This window comes from Babylonia areolata, chromosome 18, assembly GCF_041734735.1.
Source record: "Babylonia areolata isolate BAREFJ2019XMU chromosome 18, ASM4173473v1, whole genome shotgun sequence".
NCBI lineage: Eukaryota > Metazoa > Mollusca > Gastropoda > Neogastropoda > Buccinidae > Babylonia > Babylonia areolata.
In genome coordinates this window covers 13180101-13203199 of record NC_134893.1, presented here as the reverse complement: position 1 = coordinate 13203199, position 23099 = coordinate 13180101, and the positions used below count along the sequence as shown (strand labels likewise).

Genomic DNA, 23099 nt, shown 5'->3' with positions numbered 1-23099 from the left:
ACTTCGATTGGAGAATAAAAAAACAACAAAAAACAAAACAAAACAAAAAAAACGAGGTTAGCGTGAGAGCAGAGCATGGAAAAATGTAGAACCTGGGACAATTTTTCTTTGTCATTGTATTCTGTATGAGGATGCTGCTGAGGGTATTCTTTGAGGTTTAAGATTATTTGACAACGTTGTATTCTACTATTTCATTCATTATACGTCCCGGTTCCACGTCTACAGTGTTGTTTAGGACATAGTGCAACGTTCTTAAAGTAGCACCTGTGAAGTGAATTACACTTGACTGTGGTCACAGTTTCCATGTCAGCGCACTGCCCTTTCAACGCTGGACAGAAGCGGCCAACAGGCCGAAGAATCCTACAATGACACAAGTGTTTCTGATGGAGGTCCTCCTAGTCCTCAGTCCGTGGGCTAGTCATCCTGGGCATCTCCATCATCATCTTTTGTGTTCCTTGTTTTTGTTTTCCGTGTGGTCATGCATTACATTCACACTTTATTCCTGTGTATGGACCTTTCGGGTGGACATTCTGTCTGTCGTGTTATTTCCCAGAAAGGCAGGAAATGACACGAGCAAAAGAAAAAGAATAAAACTGTATCTCACAAGTAAGGCGAGATAAAATACGTGGTCATGAGGTGAGGGAACAATGACACCGAGATAACATGAACAATGGAGCAAATCAGAACACGATTTTAGAGTTAAATGGGTACCTGTCTCATGTTCCTGGTTAGCTGAACGCTAGTGCTCGCTTCTCTTCATCAAGCGATTAGGTGGGTGGGTGGGTTCGGGAAAAAAACAAACATACGTGTCGTTTGGCTGCGAGGATGAGCGCGCGTCACTTCGCAGCGCGCAAAGCACGATGATTATGGATATCGCTTTTTTTGCAACCCACGCCCTTCGCCCTACATATTCTCGATCACATGCAGCTTGTTTTAGCATTGCACTGCACCTGTCATACACGTCGGAGTTTGCGCATCTGTGGCAAAGTGTAATTATGTGGCGTGTCTCTAGTGGGCGAAAGGATCAGAAGCCTGTGTGGACAGTGGCTTGTGTGTTCTATTTTACCTTTGGCTTGTATGGTCTTTAATGAAGAGGTAGTCAGGGCGTGTGGGAAAAAAAAACCATGTAGTAAAGAGAGCAAGCATCATTTCTGCATGACAGACTTAGTATTTTAAAACATACAAACCGCTCTTATCATTGCTGCGGCTACTACTGCTGCGGCTACTACTGCTGCTGCTGCTGCGAGAGACATTTTTGCTGATCTGTTTCGGTCATCTGCTGTTCTTTCTTTCGTTCTGTCAGTTTTCTTTTCTTTAGTATTACCTTTTTTCATTTAGACTTCTTCGTGTTTTTGTCCAGTAGCCGTTCACTTGACCGCTCCACACTAACAACCAGATTGTGAAATGGTAAACACTGCGATGGTGCTGGTTGTTCAGGTGAAATGGTAAATACTGCGATGGTGCTGGTTGTTCATGTGAAATGGTAAATACTGCGATGGTGTTGGTTGTTCAGGTGAAATGGTAAATACTGCGATGGTGTTGGTTGCTGATGTGAAATGGTAAATACTGCAAAGGTGCTGGCTGTTCATTCTGTTGTGCTATTCGCCCTCGTGGTATTCCGTTTCTCTCTCGAACAATTGATGAATATTGTGTTAATTGTTAATGTTTCTCTCTTTTTTTGAAGTTGAGGGTGGTAAGATAGGTGGAATAACTGTCGCCTTTATACGGTCTAGATTATCTTTCCTAAGTAATTAACTGGATACTTTGAAGTCTATAAATTGAACAGTGCGCACTTACTGACATGAATATATAATTATGCTCATTCAGTCTGGCTGTGTGACAAAATGATTACTGTCGTTAGTAGTGGGCTTAGTAGATAGTCTCTAGCGTAGGATGAATACTTAACACACCCAAGTGACATTACAGTGTCTCCTCGGGTGAATGAATGAATGAATAGCATATAAAAACTGTCCACACCAGAGGGCGTGTTCTCAGGAGAAAATAAAGGTACACAGCAACGAACAAAATCAAATCAGAAAAACGGAAGCAGAACCATGACACTCGACAACACACACACACACACACACACACACACACACACACACACACACACACACACACACACACACACACACACACACACACACACAAACACGCGCACGCTGACGCATAACACACGCAAAAGGTAAACATCTGATGACCTCTACTACTGTCTCAAAGATAAGGGGCTTCTTACGTACGTTGCCAGCAGTCTGATTTTTACACTCTCTGGGCCCGGGGACACAAAGGATATGCTTCGATGCTAATGAGAGACAGGGGATAAGCATGTAAGTATGAAGCAGATAAGAAAGACAGCTGTTTATGACAGAGTGACAGATGTGGGAAACAAGCGTGTGGTGGATTCCATGATGAACAGGCAGCCAGTGTAATTTCGTTGTCGATTTGTGCCAACGAATCTGTTGAAATATTCTATTGAACCCGAGCAAAAAATGCACTGCCTTTCATCTGAGGTGGTTGAAGACATCAAATCTTAGTCTGCGAAACGGGCTTCTCAATTAAGCATACATTAATCATCATTTATGCAACAACTGACTGCATTTTGAAAGGGTTCGGTAATGACTTATACTATAGGTCAGGAAATTTTAAACAAATATCAAACTAAAACAGATCAGAAGATAATGTCTGCTTAGTGTCATACGACCAGGTCATAATCAAGATATCGGTCATTGGCCCTAGGACCAGTACAGTGTTTAAGGTAACTGATATTCTTAACATGTCAAGCAAGTCATTGTTCTCCTTGTTTAACAATATTTCGGACAAGCGCTTATCAGTTTCTTCCTGAGCATTCAGGCACAGAAATATCAATATCGCGGGTCTAGAAAAACAAGAGATAACTTATCAAGTAGAACACATATGACCGGCCAAGAAAAAAGGGACATAAAACCTTCCAGTTTTTTGCCAGTCAGAGACACATTTCAATCCATAATATCCTTTACAGCCCAGTCGACCTCGAAATCCCATGAAGGATGAAAGCACGTTAAAAGCAAAAAACTCTCCACAAGCCTCAAGGCCCAAAACCAACTGTTCACAAATACTGACGAACAACAATAATGTATTCAAATGCACCACGCGACCAAATTGTGCATGACAACAACCATCTGCGGTGTTCATTCACTGCTGTCATGGTGAATTCCCTCTGAGTCTGTGGTGTTCATGCACTGCTGACATGGTGAATTCCCCCTGAGTCTGTGGTGTTCATGCACTGCTGTCATGGTGAATCCCCCCTGAGTCTGTGGTGTTCATGCACTGCTGTCATGGTGAATTCCCCCTGAGTCTGTGGTGTTCATGCACTGCTGTCATGGTGAATTCCCCCTGAGTCTGTGGTGTTCATGCACTGCTCTCATGGTGAATTCCCCCTGAGTCTGTGGTGTTCATGCACTGCTGTCATGGTGAATTCCCCCTGATTCTGTGGTGTTCATGCACTGCTGTCATGGTGAATTCCCCCTGAGTCTGCGGTGTTCATGCACTGCTCTCATGGTGAATTCCCCCTGAGTCTGTGGTGTTCATGCACTGCTGTCATGGTGAATTCCCCCTGAGACTGTGGTGTTAATGCACTGCTGTCATGGTGAATTCCCCCTGAGTCTGTGGTGTTCATGCACTGCTCTCATGGTGAATTCCCCCTGAGTCTGTGGTGTTCATGCACTGCTCTCACGGTGAATTCCCCCTGAATCTGCGGTGTTCATGCACTGCTCTCACGGTGAATTCCCCCTGAGTCTGCGGTGTTCATGCACTGCTCTCATGGTGAATTCCCCCTGAATCTGCGGTGTTCATGCACTGCTCTCATGGTGAATTCCCCCTGAATCTGCGGTGTTCATGCACTGCTGTCATGGTGAATCCCCCCTGAGTCTGTGGTGTTCATGCACTGCTCTCATGGTGATATTCCTCTGAGTCTGTGGTGTTCATGCACTGCTGTCATGGTGAATTCCCCCTGAGTCTGCGGTGTTCATGCACTGCTCTCATAGTGAATTCCCTTTCTGCTTCGAATGTCAGTTGTGATTTGGTGTCAAAGTCCTCCGTGCCGACAGGTCCAAAAGACGTGGGGTGAACGTGGCAGTGGTCTTTCGATATGAACCCGCCTTTAATGCATCCAGTAGGGGGGATATTTGGTGGTTTCCCACACAAACTGAATTACTCGAAGAACAGGAGCTGCTGAACACCATCGAAGTGACTCAGCAGCAGAGCAGGATCTCCTCTGATGCGTGGCGTTATGGCGGCTTAACATTGATAATCGTCTGTGGACTACCGGCGCTGGAAATGTGGCGAACGAGATGTGATGTGGCTGTGTATGAGGGATACCCATAGGATGTGTGTGTGTGTGTGTGTGTGTGTGTGTGTGTCGTTCGTTCGTTCTTTTCACTCACTATAAGTGATGTTAGACGAGGGTTGGGAAAAAATGTATGTGAATGTGTGTGTGTGTGTGTGTGTGTGTGTGTGTGTGTGTGTGTGTGTGTGTGTGTGTGTGTGCGTGTGTGCGTGCGTGTGTGCGCGCGTTCGTGCATGTGTGTGTTCTATGTAGAAAATGACGTCTGACTGAAGTTTTGTTAAAAAAAAGCACGATAACATCTTTAGAATGAAAAACTAACAAATATAACAGCGAAGCAACTGAACTATTAACAAGGATTTGAAAAATGGCATACATTAGCAACTGACTGCTGAAGACTGTCAACACTGAAGCTGATTTCAGGCCAGGGATGTGAGACTTTAGCATATAGCAAGTTAGTATGTGATCGGCTGCTATGTGAGCACTACAGATGCAAGAAATATTACCTACATACTTGGTCTTATAAGAATTTATTTACCATCTGCATTTTGGTAATGTTTTCTCATGAAACCATACATTTTCTGTATATAGTTATGTAATTCCGAGGTACCGTTTTTTGTTGTTTTTTTTAATTTAATTTTATTTTTTTATGTGTGTGTGCTTGTGTATAAGAGAGAGAGAGAGAGAGAGAGGAGAGAGAGAGAGAGAGAGAGAGAGAGAGAGAGAGAGAATTCAGAACGTTTTTATTCAAGGATTACGATTTCAGGCATAGCCTATTTTTCCTATCCGTCCTTGCTAATCTACATCTGTTACAAATAGCACACACATAAATGAAGGGAAGAGAGAGAGAGAGAGAGAGAGAGAGAGAGAGAGAGAGAGAGAACTGACGCAATGTGGACAACATCTGTTCAGACAGAAAGAGAATGGAGAAAGACCGAGGCAGCGTGAGGGTGGTGGTGGTGGGGGCGGGGGTGTCAGGACTCAGCACGGCTCACCATCTGCTGGAGGCAGGGTTTTCCAATGTCACCTTGCTGGAGGGCTCGAACAGGTCAGCTGTCTCTGTGTTCACTGTCTATAAACAGTCTTTGTGTGCAGTTTCAAAATTTGTTCTTTTTCATGTGCATCGATCATATGCCATCTTCATAGATTTATGTTAAGTGCTGCTTCATCGCGACATTACTTCAGGAACCAACCGCAGTGACGATGTAGTTAGCGTCTCGGATTTTACATGCGTATGCATTTATTTTCCTCCTCCACTTTTTTTTTTTTTTTTTATCCCCCAGACTAATCTGTAGATTTCCTTTATGAGGTTTGGGTGAAAACGGGCCAGTAAGTGCTTATTCCTTTACCCTCAGTTTAAAAAAAGTTTCGATTTCGATTTCAACTCCCCCCTCGACCCCTCCCCTGCCTCCCTCCCCACTCTCTTTCTCTCTCCTTCTTTCTCTATCATTCTCTCTCTCTCTCTCTCTCTCTCTCTCTCTCTCTCTCTCTCTCTCTCTCTCTCTCTCTCTCGAACACATACATTTTCTGTTTTACCCCCTTCTTGACCTATTGAAAAAAGAAGGGGTCGTTCTGGGCTCGCCTTTACAAGTTAACAGAAGCAAAGGTGTAGGGGTTGGTTGGTCCCACTTCAATATCCTGTATTGAAGCCCCTCGCCGCTATTTAGTGGCAAAAGTACGTGAGGGGGTTAGGTCTGGGCTACCTTCTATTGACACCTCCACATTACTGTGTAGGATGGGAGTCGTTTTATTCTAGTACGAAGAGCCCCCAACCTCACCATTCCCCGTATTATAACACGATAGAAGTAACAGATGAGGTAGTTTGGGGCTAGCTTGCACTGACCCCTTCCCTCCACATCACATCACATGTCGGAAACAAGGGGAGTGGTAGCTCGTCAGCTTGTACTGATCGTCCATCCCTCTACATTACAAGGCGGAAACAGGTAAGGCAAGGCAAAGCAAGGCAAAAAGTTCATTTCTTGTACCCCCTGGGGGCATTTAAACGTTATATACTCACTTCTTTTCCTCATACCATACAAACTAAAATAGTCATGTCAAAAGAAAAAGAAAACAAAAAAGCCCATTGGCGCAAAAACGAAAATATATATCGATGGGTAATTTTTCCTCAGCAATTGACAACATTATTGTCCGTATCCAAAGACAGAGGGAGTGGTTGCTCTCGGCCAGGTAATACTGACACGCCTCCCACCTCCCCCGCCCCTTTCTTTTTTCCACATAACAGTTGGAGGGAAACAAGGGAGGAGAAGCTCTCAGCTACCTTATATCATGGGTGTATAAAACAGCAAAGTGAGAGCTGTATTATCAATGGTTTCTCCAGTCAATGGGAAATCATTTACAGCTTAGTCTTTTGTGAAGGACTATGACTCTCAAACTAGGAGGCAAAATTGCACTGGCTCTTAGTGCTGCAGCCTTGTGGGCTAGTTGGCATTTGGGAACCATCCCAACGCCAACTGTCCTAAAACCCTCTTGGCCGAGAGAGTGGGGATGTACTTGGGCAAGACACTCTCCATTATAATCAAATTCTAGCCCAAATAGTCGGAACAGCAGTTGCCTCCTCTGCTGTTCTGATGGTCATAGTCGGACACGACTGACTATATATCCATGCTTATACTGACCCCCAACCCTTTCCCGAAACATCACAACATGACAGAAACGATTTTTTTTTTCACGAGGGTAGTGGAGACAGAGGGAGCTTGCGCTGCTCCTCCCACCCCCGCCCTCCCCTCCATGTGGGGCAAAAAGAGCAAGAAACTTTTGGTCCGGTTTGTATTTGCCTCCCTTCCGACTACAAAGTCGTGGATATAAGAGAAGGGGTACCTCCCTTCCACTACAAAGTCGTGGATATAAGAGAAGGGGTACCTTCCGACTACAGTCGTGGATATAAGAGAAGGGGTACCTCCCTTCCGACTACAAAGTCGTGGATATAAGAGGGGTACCTCCCTTCCGACTACAAAGTCGTGGATATAAGAGAAGGGGTACCTCCCGACTACAAAATCGTGGATATAAGAGAAGGGGTACCTCCCTTCCGACTACAGTCGTGGATATAAGAGAAGGGGTGTTTCCATGGGACCATGGACTGTAGCCATCTGGGCTTCAGCTGCCTGGACTCTCGCCGCCACTTTCCGTTCAGACTACAGCTTTCTCTGTTGAAGGACAAGAGTGTACAGGCCTCCGCCCCACTGGGGTTTGAATATGAGCTGGGGAGGTGAGGTCAGGTGTAGCTAGTCCAAATTTAACCCGGGGATCATTCAAGCGAAGTTTGCAAAGATCCCGAGGCCGGAATCGAGGACGGGAAAGGAAATAATAACCGTCCCAACAGCACAAATTAAAGAGAGGAAATTACATACCATGTACATTTTAGATGGGGGAAAAATGAATGGAGGGGGCAGATTCTAGATAGCTCAGCATGACATCCCCCCCCTCCCCCCTTGCCCCATTAGAAGATGGACAGACCTCAGCTACAATGTGGAAGGGATGGGGGTTGAGCTGGATTAAGATAAAATACCACTTCCCCATCATCCTCCCCTTAACTGAAAGCTAATGCCAAGAATGGAGTGAGGGGGGAAGTCAGTTCCATCCGGGCCAAATTTACCCCCGGTGTCATTTCCAGCTAGCCTCGAACGATCCCTATATCCATTAGAAGTGGGTAAAAGCCAACTGGATAGGAAGGAGGGGAGAAGGGGGGGGGGTCAATACTGTCTAGCTGAAGATGACGCCCCTGGAATCATTCCAGAGTTGTCTACAAAGCCACTGGGGTTAATGTGGGCTAACCAGAGTTGACCCCCGGTTAAAGCACAAAAAAAAAAAAAAAAGGAGGAGGACGCTCACTCAGTCTGGTTTCTTTCAAATCATTTCTTTATATTTCTGTGTTATGCTATATTCAACCTTATCCAACTTACAACGAGATTATTGCTTATAATCTGTGGGTTTTTTTGTTTGTTTTTTTACGCAATATCATTGGCGAGATGGTGCTTGTGATCGTTTGGAATATCAAAAATATGAATAAAAATTGAAATCTGCAGTCACCGTTTGAAAAACAAGTGATCTGTGGTGTGTGTGTGTGTGTGTGTGTGTGTGTGTGTGTGTGTGTGTGTGTGTGTGTGTGTGTGTGTGTGTGTGTGTGTGTGCGCGCAGGGTGGGAGGCCGGGTCAGATCGGTGGAGGTGAGTGAGGGGGTGGTGGTGGAGTTGGGGGCCACCTGCATTCACGGGGCCAGTGCTGACAACCCTATCTTCAGCCTGGCCACACAGTGGGGGCTGGCTTCTTCTTTGGTGCCCCTGAACAGGTGTGTGTGTGTGTGTGTGTGTGTGTGTGTGTGTGTGTGTGTGTGTGTGTGTGTGACTGAGAGAGAGAGAGAGAGAGAGAGAAAGTCTGTGTGTGTGTGTGTGTGTGTGTGTGTGTGTGTGTGTCTGTGACTGAGAGAGAGAGAGAAAGTCTCTCTCTGTGTGTGTGTGTGTGTGTGTGTGTGTGTGTGTGTGTGTGTGTGTGTGTGTGTGTGTGTATAAAACCATAATTACTTTTACTTTCGGCTTTTTCTCAGCAATTACAAGTGCTAGAAAATAGGCGTGATGAACATGACGTTTGTCCGGCAATCCTATTAAATGTTGATAAAGCTTGCGTCAGGCACTCCTGCGTTCGTGAGCTGCAACTCTCACGTTAACGTGTTTCTGCGAATGGGGTTGACGATTATACTTCCGAGTTCCTTGAGTTTGACCCCCGTCACTCCTGGTGGCTTGAGGATGGACATTTTCCCGATCTCCCAGGAATGGGCCGACCTGCTGGTGCCTAAACCCCCTTCGTGTGTGTACGCGCGCAGAAGATAAAATACGCACGTTAAAAATCCTGTAGTCCATGTCAGCGGTCGGTGAGTTATAGAAACTTACAAGAACATACCCAACATGCACACCCCCGAAAACGGAGTATAGCTGCCTACATGTCGGGGCAAAAACAAAACAAAATAACTGCTCATTCACGTAAAATGTTACATGTCTGTGTGAGGATGTGTGTGTGCGTCACTGAAAACTGACAGAATGACACAGTAAACGAATGATGAGCGCCCAGTGGCAGCTGTCAGTCATATCTATCGAGGTAAGCAGCCTGTTGCGCAAATGACTCCGTGTTTGTAAAGTGCATAAAGCTTTGTCTCTGACCGAGGATAGGTGCTTTAGAATAACCCATATCATATCACATGGTCAATCGCAATTTTACAGCCATATTCTGCTTTTGGGGGTTGGCCACATGCTGGGTGTGCTTGTGTTTCCATAACTACTGACTGCTGACATGGATTCTTGATGTGGCGTTCGAGCTTATGCGTGCTCACACACATGGCGGGATAAGACACATGCAGATCTGCAGATTTGTTGATCTGGTAGACAAGAAACAGTCCCACCAGATGCTGCCGGGATTCGAACCTTGGATCTCATAGACATGCATGACAGAAATCGTGTCCATCAGAGTAACCTACTCGAAAGAAGCAAAAAGAGGATTGCCCCAGTTCTGTTATCGTGTCAAGATAGCCTGTGGACCGTTTAGACAGACGAAGATTTCAGTTTGCTAGGGTTCATTATTACAAGTGAATCATGCTTATGGAGTGTTTGTACCGATGAAGATTTCAGTTTGCTATGGTTTATTATCACACGTGAGTCATGCGAGGATTACCTCTTGATTCATTTTTATTTTGGATAAATGTAAGAACAGACACAGATAGATCACTGTTAACCTGTGTGGTATATGAACGAAAGTATTGTTGACACTGTTACAGAATTGGCGGGCAGTACTACCGGGAAAACGGAGAGATAATTGACAAGGCCCTGGTAGAACAAGTGTGGAATCTTTACCTGGACATGGAGACGGACATGGCCACCATGGCTGAATCGGATGACCGTACAGAAGCCCTTCAGGATCGTACAACGGTGGCCCAGTTTGTTGAAAAAGCCAGACCTCAGATTCTGCAACACTTTCCTGAGGGGGAGGAACGTGAAGCTGCTGACAAGGCTTTCAACTCCATGCTGAACTATTTACAGTTCATGAGCGGAGACTGCCTAGATAAAACGTCAGCTGATCTTTTTGGCCAGTACAAGACTATCCCAGGACCAGAAATGATGTTTACTGGAAAAGGATACAGTGGATTCATCGAAAAACTGCGAGAGAAAATTCCGGACGAAGTCATCCAGCTGAACACAGAAGTGACCAAGATTTGCTGGGGAGGGGATCAGGTGGAAATCCTATGCAAGGAGAACAAAACATACAGCGCTGATCATGTTGTGGTGACCTGCTCTCTGGGTCATCTCAAAGCCAACTACCAGAGCATGTTTGAACCACCACTTCCTGCCAGCAAGGCCGGGGCTATTCAGAGGAGGGGGTTCGGTCCAGTCACCAAATTGTTCCTGTATTTCGATCAGCCGACCAGACAAGAGGGAATCAAGCTGGCCTGGTCCAGCCATGGTGATCCCATCACTGAGTCATCGCAGTGGGTCAAAAGTTTCACTTGGTTAGACATGCAGCCCACCAACACCAAAACTATCGGCGGTCCATTTGCAGGTGAGGGGGCGGTCATGATGGAGAGTCTGCCTGAGGAGGACGTGGCGGCTCAGTGTACAAAGCTGTTGAGACAGTTCCTGCGGGACCCGTCCTTCCCTGAACCCAGCAAGGTGCTGAGGTCGGACTGGAACAGCAGTCCTCTGTACAAGGGAGGCTACAGTTACCCCAGCAACGAAAGCCAAGTGGATGACGTACAGCATCTTGCTGCTCCTGTTCCAAACAGGGATCAGCCAAGGATTCTGTTCGCAGGGGAAGCAACTCATCCTGATTACTATTCTACTGTTCATGGGGCCTACCTGAGTGGAGTCAGAGAGAGCAAGAGATTGACAGAGCACTACAAACAGTAAGAGTTAGAAACTGGGCGAATACACCAGCAAACGTCAAAAATGCAGAAGTATAACATACAGATAAGTATGATAGAGGGATTATCAGCAGTACTATCAAAGAATGAGAAATCATTTCACTGAAGCACCAGCCGTTACGTTTAGACGAGAACTGCAAAGAATAAAAGTCAACGGAAGTTGGAACAGCGGACACGGCTGAAGTGAGAGTTACAGAGGAGTATGAAGAGTTTTATGACTGTCCTGGATTATTCTTCCTTCCACTGTTCATGTACCCAGCGTGAGACAGAGACTGGAGATTGTGATGTCCATCAGCAGATTCCAGAAATGGCTGCTACATAGAGACACGCCTCTGATCATTTTCACATTTTTGCTTTCGATGTTGGAACACTCTTTTTTCTGATGTTTTGCTCCTGTTGTCGTTTTTTGTTCTTGTTCCTGTTGGTATCTAAAAATAATTTATTTGTCGATCAGCATTGCTTAATCATATACCCATAAGTTGTACATACAACAGTTCTGCACATTTGATAGCTGATATCATGGGTTTAGAGTGTCGTGGGGATAGTTATTGAGCACCCAGAGCACTTGATGAGGAGTTATTCGTAGTGTAACTGAGCTCCATAGTGTCCAGATTATAAATGGTACAGAGTTCACTGTTTTCTTCCCTGATGAGTCATTGTACTCCCATGTGTATACTCAACTTTGTTAGTGTTGAGCGGCTGCAATCTTTTTAAATGCCTTTAACTAAGGGCTCACAATTCCCGCTATTTCAGGGATGGCAGGTTACATATCTCCACCCTGTTTCATCTGGCTTCCTGGGAGATATCGTTGCCTGGCATCTACTGACAGAGGTGGTTACTGGCGGACATGACTTGCTCTGCTTCCATCATCTGCTGTCTAAGCCACTGACTGTCGTTTTTTCGCTGTCAGTAGGTATGACTGGTAAACTTCAAAGGCGCAGTTCCATTTTGAGAAGTTAATGTTTCTTTGGAGATAATAAAGTATTCTGTATCTGAACGTCGGAGATACCAAAGGTGACATGGGCCTTTTCCATGATTGGCGCTGTAACCAAGTCGTTGAATGGACGGTTTTTGTCGACACCAGTGATTTCTGGATTTGCTTTTGTGGTGAGGCGATCTCCCCCTGTAAATATCTGACTTTGTGTTGAACTGTTGTGCTCCTATAGCACTTAATTAACTAAAGCTGCATAGAGTAACACACAGAGGTCAGTTTCTAGATTACTTTGAGATGAACTGCATTTTCTCCCATTTGATTACAGAACCCACGTTGAGTGATCAATCAAAACTAGTTTTGTTGCTTTTTCACACCATGTCCGAAATTCATGCCCATAATCTCTCGGTGACTTATAATTCACGCCTCCTAATTTCAGGGTTTGTATGTTTGTCGTTCTCGTATAGTGATCTAAATTCCGCTTATTCTATGCACTTGAGGCCAGTCCTCTAGGCCTATGTATTATCATATTGCCTGTAACTGTGGCTTCGTGTGGCCAGCCGGAACATTTTATGGTAATTGGTTCGAAGATTTTGATTTGACGATAATTTATGTGATTCTAAATTGTGGGTATGGAATTTTACCAAAAAATGCTGAATAAAAGGAGAATAAAGTGGTGTTTGCAAAGTCTGTCTCCTTGTGGGGTGCATGCCTTCTGTGGAAACACTGACAACTTGGGGTTCTGTATGACACCGGTCAGTAGACTGTAAAGTGTAAAAGGTATAGTACACATGCCACCCCTTCCCCTCCCCAACTTCATCCCCATCCTCTCCCCTCGCTCAAGAAGAAATCCACAAGTGATTTTTTTTTTTAAACGGCGTGCATAACATGCACATAAATGAAACGTCAGAAAATAAGAGGATTGGAAATTGACGCAACTGTTCTGCACACAAGTATACTGAATTTTGATCAAGAGGTGTGCCAGGAAAAAAGTCAGTGCATCCCTGTTAAAGTGAGATCATATTAGGAAGTGACTGTTGATTACACACACACACACACACACACACACACACACACACGCATGCATGCATGAATGCATGCATGCACCGTGACGCACACACATACGCACGCACACACACGACAAACACAAACACACACACTGGCACACCCACGCCCACACTGACACTGACACACACAAACACACTGACAAACAAACAAACACGGGCACGCGTGCAAGTGTACGCACCCCAGCAGCATCGCGCGCTTGGTCAAGCCTTGAGTGCACGAATGCATATTTGTGTACCTCAACTTGAAAACACAACGGTTCGGATTTCTTCTATTGGTACTGACATATTTTTTGCCCGAGGAGACCGCGGGCAACACTTAAGTTGCCATGGGTTCAGTTTTTTCAGTGCGCCAAGTGCGTGCTGCGCACACTGAGGACCTCGATTTATTGATGGTCTCATTCAAATTACTGGACGCTCAGTTTGGTTTTCCAGTCAAACTCAATGATATTGGAAAACTTGAAGGGCGACTGAGACCCGGAGATTCGAACCGGCCAGACCCTCACGGACACTGTCACGTTGCAGACAGGCAATCAACCATTCTGCCACTTTCCGACTCTGCCCCCACCCCCAACCCCCCCACGCCCCCGTCCTACCCCACCCCAAATCCCCACCCTCGGCCTCGCCCAACACACAACACACACACAATTCATCAGTGCACACACAAACTCGCACACGGCACACATAGTTGACACGCGCACACATCAAGCCTGCCCCCCTCTCAAGGAATGCACGCGTGTCTTCAGGATGCTCTTTTGCATTGTCTGCCGCTCAAAATTTCACGGTGATTTTTTTTTTTTTTTTTTTTTTAATAAATATTTTTTTAATTCCTGATTCATTTTAATTCCATGGACAAGGTTCTTAAGTTCAGTTGTCGGAACGTGATAGGAGAAATCTGCATCTGTTGGGAACAATCATTATGCCATTATTTTTTTAGTATGGGGAACCTGGCTTGTCAGTAGAGCTGGTATGAATATAATTGATTGATTAATTTATTAATTGATAAATATTAATGATGATAATGATAACAACAACAACAACAATAATAATAATAATAATAATAATAACGATGATAATCAATAATGATAATGATGATGATGATGATGATAATAATAATAATAATACAATTTTGAAAAATGGAAAAAATTCACAGGTGCTCCGCAAGCCGATCCGAGGTTACCGCCCGACACGGAAAAGTCGGTGTGTGTACCATTGACCTGCACATCTCAGTGCACTGATTGAACACACGTGATTTGTCTGAGCCCTTTTCTTCACTATCAAGATGGAGAATGCTGGCGCAGTTGTTAGTGTTGAGTGGCTGGCTGATAAGCTCGCCTCATCCCCGAAAAACGTGCGTATTCTGGACGGGTCTTGGCATCTTCCCTATATGAACCGAAAAGCGAAAGAAGAATATGCAAGCGAGCACATTCCTGGAGCATTGTTCTTCGACATCAATGAGTGTGCTGACCATGAGGCCACAAACCTCACTTGTATGCTTCCCAAGGCCGCCAACTTCGAAGCTTATGTCGGTAAACTGGGAATTAACAACGAAACTCAAGTCATCGTCTATGATAACAATGACCAGCTACCCCTTTTCTCTGCTCAGCGGGTGTGGTGGACCTTTCGCGTGTTCGGCCACGAGAACGTGTTTGTGATGGAAGGGGGGTTACGCAAGTGGAAAAAGCTAAACAAAGAGTTGTCCAGCACTGTGCCACAGGTGGCAGAGGAGCAGTTTACAGCCCGCTACAACCCCAGGCTGGTGAAGAGTTTTGAGGAGATTGAGGCCAACCAGTTTAAAGAGAAAATGTTCACACTTGTTGATGCAAGGCCCGCAAATCACTTTGAAGGAAAAGCTCCGAATCCAAGACCTGGTAATATATCATGTTTTATTCTATTTGTATTGCATTGCATACTGTATGTGAAATATTTTGTATGTTCAGGAGTAGAGCCATAGATTCACGTGATGAACGAAGACATACAATCAGATTGTTGTGTAAATCATATCAACGAGTCTGAGGAGGGGTAATCACTCAAGACTGTCGTAGACAGCACTGAATAGGAGCGGTTGCCTCCCTTAGGCCAGAAAACCCTGATATGAAATACCACACTTGGTGTGCACTTATTTGGTTAATGTGTGTGTGTCTGTGTGAATATGTGTGTTTGTGTGAATGTGGACTTGCATACTGTGTGTACTCTTCTGCAAGTTCAGTTTATGTTGACAGAAAATGCCTCTGTCTTTCTTTGGGTCATATAGCATCTGTTTGATGAATCATATATATAATTTAACTAATGATATCATAAATTTAGTTTCGTGGTGTTTCCAATCTGTGCAAAATAGAAATAACAATCCAGATTTCAAAAACTGCCAGTGAAAGGTGATACTCAAAATGAAAAAGTTTATGATGGAAATATATTTTTTTAAGTTAAAAAAAAAGGAGAAAAGAATTAATTCTAGTAATACTGTAAATTGTAATAGTAGCAATAATTTTTTTTTAATATACCTATTGCTTTGGGATCAAAATGATGCAAGTGATGTCAGCTCACTATAACTGTAAACCTGTTTTAAGAATCAAAATGTTTTAAAATTATGTGCTTTCATTATAAGTAGTAAGCATGCTTAAATTTGTACAACTCACTACAAGTGACTCAAAACTCAAGAGCTGTATTTTCCACATTTAAGGATAATTTTTTTTTGCAGTCACACCAGTAATGACATAAGAATACGAGGGCCAGAATAACTGCAATTTGATGGATGTTAGTCATTGTCTTAAAAAAATATACTTCTACTTGTCCCAGCCATTTGCAAACATTGCTCTTGCTCCAAATTCTGTCTCATTAAAACAGTTTTCAGGTTCCTACATTTGCATAAACTGCAAAGAAAGGGAATAAACTTCTACAGTATTTCTGGATGTGTCCACAGATAATATGAGGTAAAATAGTATATTTTCTGCATTTTTTCCTCATCGATACGGCTTGGAAGCCTGTCAAGACAGTGAACTCCTCAGGGTTGAATGGGTTAAAACGGAAACCAGGTGTAGGACACAGGCAGTGTACAGGGCTGGTGCAGTGCAGCTGTACAAAGGATGTACCAGCATGCTGACCTCCCTGTCACCAACATCATCTCTTTGCACCCTCCACCCACACCTTCTGTCACTGATCCCTCACTAATGTGTCCCCTTAGTGTTGTCCAAGGATAGGCACTATATTATAAGTATTCATAGCAATCAATCAGTCCCCAAAGACCTTGACCTGATTAATAGGCACTATATTATAAGTATTCATAGCAATCAATCAGTCCCCAAAGACCTTGACCTGATTAATAGGCACTATATTATTAAGTATGCACAACAATCAATCAGTCCCCAAAGACCTTGACCTGATTAACAGGCACTATATTATAAGTATGCACAGCAATCAATCAGTCCCCAAAGACCTTGACCTGATTAATAGGCACTATATTATAAGTATGCACAGCAATCAATCAGTCCCCAAAGACCTTGATCTGATTACTGCAACCAAAACGCTTAATTGATTTCTGTTCCACTTCTTTTAACAGACAAAAACTATTTGCAGTTCAGCTTCTTAAAAAAACAAAACAAAAAAAAACCCAATACAGTACATGCAGCTGTAGACACACGGACACAGGCAGACACACAGTTATTTTCAAAACATCACTGTTTATCATATTGTAAGTCTAAATTATAAAACTATTTGTTTGATGCCTTTTGACAAGTATCAACCTGAACCTGAGTATATATTCTGTGTAATAAAGTATTACACAAATTGTTTTATATGCTGTGTGCAGACATCAAGTCTGGCTGTATCCCTGGCTCTCTCAACCTACCCTTAACAGACCTGATGGACATCGGTCAGCAGACACTCAAGAGCAAAGAGGAACTGCTGAAGATTTTTAAGCAACTGCCTGTTGACCTTAGTGGACCAGTTGTCGGCACATGTGGATCTGGTAGGAATACATAATATAATATTATAAATAGAATGGTTTACATTTACACAGATATGCATTTTTTAATGCTTTAAATAATGCATAATAGAGAAAGAATGTTCTATATAATATAGATATAGGTCTACTTTTTGAAATGATAAGCTTTGGATACTGCATAATAGAGAAGAATATTCTATATATATGATATAGACATAGATGTTTTTTTTTAAAATATGCTTTGGTTAATGCATAATTAAGAAAATGTTATTTACAGTTTGTAAAAAGAAATTCATAACCTAGATAAAAAGAGAGAAAACAAATTCTGCATTTTATATACTATATTTTCAATGTAAATCTTGTCCCATCTTCTAACATAAAAGAACAAAATTGCATTGTATTGTATTGTATTGTATTTCTCTTTTTGTCACAACATATTTTTCTGTGTCAAATTCGGGCTGCTCTTCCCAGGTAGAGCATGTTGCTACACTACAGTGCCACCCATTAAAATTTTTTTTTTCCAGCGTGCAGTTTTACTTGTTTTTCCTATTGTGAGACATCATTGCCAATAGATCTCCGGTCTCCAAAATTGAAGTGTTGGTTTAGTCTGCACATCAAGATCATCACCACCCTTTGCCTTTCCCAGATTCTGTTTAGATTTTTGTAATGAATTCGTTAAGTAGTTAACTCAGTCAAGTTCTACCTGTAGAATACTGGGGCAGTTTTACTTTTTTGCTTTTGATTTATCAATGTGCAATGGACATGTATTACATTGGAAGTGCTGTAACTGGTAGATCAAAAATTTTTACTGAAGTTCTTTCCGATGGTTTTTCAACTTGTTTGTTTTGTAATAATTTATTTTTCCTTTTTGTAAATGTAGAGAATGGAAATTATGCACTTCTGACAGTTAAATTCTGCAGTCTGTATGACTTTGGCACAAAATTATGGATTTGACAACGTGTTAATGTTGACTTGGAAAAAATGTAAGATTGTATCATTTTCCTTGAAATTATGAATAGCGCTGATTTAGCATGTGTTTTCAGCAATAAGTAAGGTAAGTAAACATGGGCAGCAAAATATCATATGGAGAATTTTCTCTGTGTGCTATAGGCTTTGAATTACAAGGATGGGACCACACAGGCGTCATTCACTTCATGCTGTTGAAAGTTTCTGCATGGCAGTTAGTACTCAGGCATCTCTGTTTCCTGGGGTTTAATCTGGTGACTGGGTGTGAAGGAAGGTGTTGAGAACAGTCCCTGTCATATGTTAAAGCAAAAACAGATATCACTGCATCGAGAATAATCCTTCCTTGGCCACCTTCTTTTGGTTTTTTGTTGTTGTTGTTGTTGTTTTCTTCTTCTTCATTCGTGGGCTGCAACTCCCACATTCACTCATATGTACACAAGTGGGCTTTTACGTGTATGACCGTTTTTACCCCGCCATGTTGTACTCAGTTTTCAGGGGTGTGCATGTTGGGTATGTTCTTGTTTCCATAACCCACGGAATGACATGGATTACAGGATCTTTAAAGTGCGTATTTGACCTTCTGTTTCTGTATACACATGAAGGGGGTTCAGGCACAAGCAGGTCTGCACATATGTTGACCTGGGAGATCTGAAAAATCTCCACCCTTTACCCACCAGGCGCAGTTTCCGAGATTTGAACCTGGGACGCTCAGATTGAAAGTCCAACGCTTTAACCACTCGGCTATTTGTGCCTGTCATTTGTTTTTGATTTTATGGCTCTTTGCATGCAAGCTTCAGACATTTGTGGAGTGAGGCAGAGGTTGTCTAGTTGTGCTTTAAAGATGCATGCATTGCAAGAATGACCAAAGAGTGTTTGATGTTTGAAGAGCCCAGAGGGAGGGCTCCAGAGAGCTATCCATGGTCTGCATGCAAGTTTATGTGACACATAGATGTTTGAAGAGCCCAGAGGGAGGGCTCCAGAGAGCTATCCATGGTCTGCAAGCAAGTTTATGTGACACATAGATGTTTGAAGAGCCCAGAGGGAGGGCTCCAGAGAGCTATCCATGGTCTGCGGGAGGGCTCCAGAGAGCTATCCATTGTCTGCATGCAAGTTTACGTGACACATAGAACTTTGGACCAAGTTGTTGACAGATGAGCTTGTGTAGTGTTGGAGTGAGCTTGATCTCATGACTGTAAATAAGACAGTATTCATTTTGTAAGAAGAGCTTGAAGTCAGTGTGAGAAGAAGTGAGAAGAATGTAAAGCCATCGGGGAGTGTTATAATTTGATGATTTTATTACAGTTTTGAATCACTTGCTTCTTAATAGATTGTTGAGATTTAATTTTCTGATCAGTGTTTGACAGTTTATCTCTTAAGCAGAAAAAAGTTGGTTTTTTTGTGTTTTTGTTGTTGTTTTTTTCAAAAGTACTGATGGACCTGTTTATTTACTCATGATATTTTGATATATTGATTGATTGATTATACTTGTTTAAAATAAGTTACGTTCTTAGTTACTTCTGTGGTTTCTTTATGATATTGAGTGTGACAAGTAGATTGATTTTTCCCCCCTGCAGGGATCTCAGCCTGTATGGTGGCGCTGGCGGCCTATGAATGCGGCAACAAAGATGTGGCTGTGTATGACGGAGCCTGGACAGAGTGGTATCAGCGTGCCAAACCTGATCAGATGAAGAATGTCCCTGCAGACTGAAAGCATGTGCATACAATCTGCACAAAGACATATTTGGATTTGTCAGCACATTTCTGATAACTTCAGTGGCTGCTGTTTTTTGTCAGTGACTTAAAAATGTAAATGTATATATGCCTATTCAAAGCCAACTGATCAAATAACAGTTTTTTTGGTTTATGTTCATCCTAAAGTTTCAGAGGACATTTTCCATGAGTCATAGAAACCATTTTAAATGACTGACTGGTCTCGGTTCTTTTTTTGTGTGTCATCTATTTGTGTACAACAAAGATCACTTCAGTCCGTAAGAAAAATACTTGAATCTTTAAACAAAGTCCTATGTACAATACCTGTAACTATATATATAGGTATGTACATTTTTGACTGTGTGTTCGCTAAACTTTTTCATGAAGATCTGTGTACATCAGATTAATCCTTTCTTTCAAACTAACATACTGATTTACACATTAACACCATCATGGGACCAAAGACAGTGAATCGAAAGATATTCATTTGCAGTTCAATGTCCATTTGTCATCGTCAGATATTTGTGACACTGCTTTAAAAGCATAATGTTTTTTGATAGGGCTGTTAAAAGTCATACACTGAGTTTTATTGATTTCTTCTTTTGAAGAAATATTGCAGAGATTTAATGATTTTTTTTTTTAATGTGGAAAGCTTTACATTGAAATATATTTTGCAACACTTTGCATAAACAAGATCTTTTCGTATCTTTACCTAATCAATGTTTGCAAGATAGTACTGTTTTGGAAGTGATTTTTGGATGCAGATTCAAAGCTGTTCTCTGCAATTTATCACTTTGTATGTATATACATTTATTTCTTTTTGCTTTTCTTTCTGTTTTCTTTTTTTTTTTCTCTCAAGGACTGACAGCACATTGGGTTATGCTGCTGGTCAGGCACCTGCTTAGCATATGTGGTGTAGCATATATGGATTTGTCCAAATGCAGTGACGCCTCCTTGAGTAACTGAACTGAGCTGATACATACATACAGACAGACAGGCAAGCAGGCAGGTTGGCAGTAGATAGATGGATAGATGTACAGTCTTTTGGTCTGTTCTCTCTCTTTTTTGTTTGTTTTTTTTGTTGTTTTTTTCCTTTGTGCATGTTTTATTGCTGTTGTTGTTTTTAGCAGTATCTCTGCTCTATGCTGTTCACCAAATCCTCTGATAAACAGAATGATTTCTCCAGATTATCTCAGGACTGCTTTTAAATTTGTCTTGTTTATTCAGATTTGAATGTATCATTGTTTGTCTTGCACTGAGTGGCAGCAGTCTTATTTGAATAGTGTATTTCCTGACTGTTATTAAAAGATCTGTGGTGAAATTTTAAAATGTTTCTTTATTTATGGAAAAAAAATGTGTAAACGATTTTTTGGGGTTTTTTTTTGTTTTTTTGTTTTTGTTTTTTTGCTGTTTGTGCAAGTAGTTATGGGGAAAAAAATCTTCATGACAGTTTTATCAACCAAGTTAACTCTTTCACTCATATATATCGGAAAATTAGTAAATGAATGACATGTAATTTGTATATGCGGTGCTTTGATAAAGTATATTATCGCTTCAAGTTATATATATATATATATATAAATGTATATATAGAGATGTATATGATATATATGTATATATGTATGTATGATATAGATATATATAGATATACAGAGAAATATGGATAGATAGTTTGAGACCTGAAATGTTTTTTTAATTATGATCTGTAATCCTTCTTCACCACATTGTCACTTTTCTTACTTTACCCCCTTTCTCCTATTTTTCTTTTAACCTTCACTGGCTGTCGCTTTTGACTACACTTGGAAGCTCATGTGGGTCGTCCATGACCCATACCTTTAAAGAGACAAAAACCTGTATATTCCTCCAAAGCTTGTGTGGGTCGTGCACGACCCATACTTTGTAAACCTGTATATTCCTCCAAAGCTTATAACAAAATATAGAAAAGGAAAACATATCGTAACAACTGATTACACACACATGCGCTCGCACATGCACACACAGGCTCACACAAACACGTACAATCAGAAGAAACACATGCTCACGCATTCACACACACGCACATACACACACACTCACACACAACTGATCACACACACAAACACATAACACCACATGCACATACATACAAACCCTACTTATGCACACAGAGATAGATAGATAGGGAGAAAGACTGAGACGGAGAGAGAGAGACTGAGACACAGAGAGAGAGACAGAGAGAGAGACTGAGACAGACAGACAGCAAGACAGATAGAGAGATGACTCATAGCATCCTATACACGCACAATCAAAGATATTCAGTCACATAGGTACATGCTGTTAGAGAAAGGGATGGAAGGGGGTTATAGCTGAAGACAGGCGAAAGGGATGGGGCAGGAGGGGGTTGGGGCGGGGGGGGGGGGGGGGGAGGTGTAGTGGGAGAGTAGTGGGGTGGTGAGGCTATTGAAAGTAAAACTTCTTTATTTTCCTTCACTAATTGCAAATTAAACCTTCTGAAATCACTATTAAAAAGGTATGGGTTGTGCATGACCCACATGAGCTTTGGAGGGGTGACCACGTTTTTTCCTCTTTAAAAAGCATTGGTCATACACGACCCACACAAGCGTCCGTGTGTAGTTAAAACGCAACCTTTAATTACTCATAAACTAATTGATGATTTTTTTTCATTTTTTGGCAAATGTTGGCCTTTTAGGTGTAGGAAGCATTTCTGAAATTTCGTAGAAAAATATTAAGAATTGGCTGAGATATTTGAGTTTTTGTACCCTTCTGGGTCATGAATGACCCACGATAGCCAGCGAAGGTTAAAGATTTTTTTCGTTGTTTCTTAACTATAAATGACAAATAGCAATTGTTCTTTATGTGTTTATTTTGAGTCTGATATAATCAACATTGTGAACAAGACTGGAAATGGATAACCAGCCAGCCTTCATCATATTTTATCTCAAGAGTGATCTGATATGAATATGATTTAATGTTTCCTGATTGGAATATATTGGCATTATAACATTTTATGATTGTAAAAGAAGATCTCAGAATCTGGTGTCATTATCTCTGGTGATTGTTTCATATTCAGTCTATTTTAAATGTTTTACATTCACTCACTTTTTTCCCCCTTTTTATATTGTGAAATTGGAATATCTGGCGATAACATTGCAAAATCTATAAAATTATCTCTTGTATTTTTTTTTAAAGAAGCATTTATTTTAAAATATGATGAAATGGTTTTGACAAAGTCATATGTGCTATGGT

The 23099-nt window shown here is 42.0% G+C and overlaps 2 protein-coding genes across 7 annotated transcripts; both read left to right on the top strand.

The window, feature by feature from the left end:
• Positions 1-923: 923 nt before the first annotated feature.
• Positions 924-12861, top strand: LOC143292466 (spermine oxidase-like). Of its 6 annotated transcripts, none has more exons than XM_076602776.1 (4): positions 924-989; positions 5234-5369; positions 8477-8626; positions 10103-12861. In XM_076602776.1, the coding sequence occupies exons 2-4, from the start codon at positions 5245-5247 to the stop codon at positions 11226-11228; spliced, it is 1401 nt and encodes a 466-aa protein (XP_076458891.1). In that variant the 5' UTR covers positions 924-989; positions 5234-5244; the 3' UTR covers positions 11229-12861. The 6 variants fall into 6 exon arrangements, with proteins under 6 accessions (XP_076458891.1, XP_076458892.1, XP_076458888.1 ...); XM_076602777.1 differs by having other exon boundaries at positions 938-989; positions 5238-5369; XM_076602773.1 differs by having other exon boundaries at positions 971-1050.
• Positions 12862-14413: 1552 nt separating this feature from the next.
• Positions 14414-22202, top strand: LOC143292468 (3-mercaptopyruvate sulfurtransferase-like). Its single transcript, XM_076602780.1, has 3 exons — positions 14414-15108; positions 17043-17201; positions 19718-22202. The coding sequence occupies exons 1-3, from the start codon at positions 14520-14522 to the stop codon at positions 19849-19851; spliced, it is 882 nt and encodes a 293-aa protein (XP_076458895.1). The 5' UTR covers positions 14414-14519; the 3' UTR covers positions 19852-22202.
• The last annotated feature ends 897 nt before the right edge of the window (positions 22203-23099 follow it).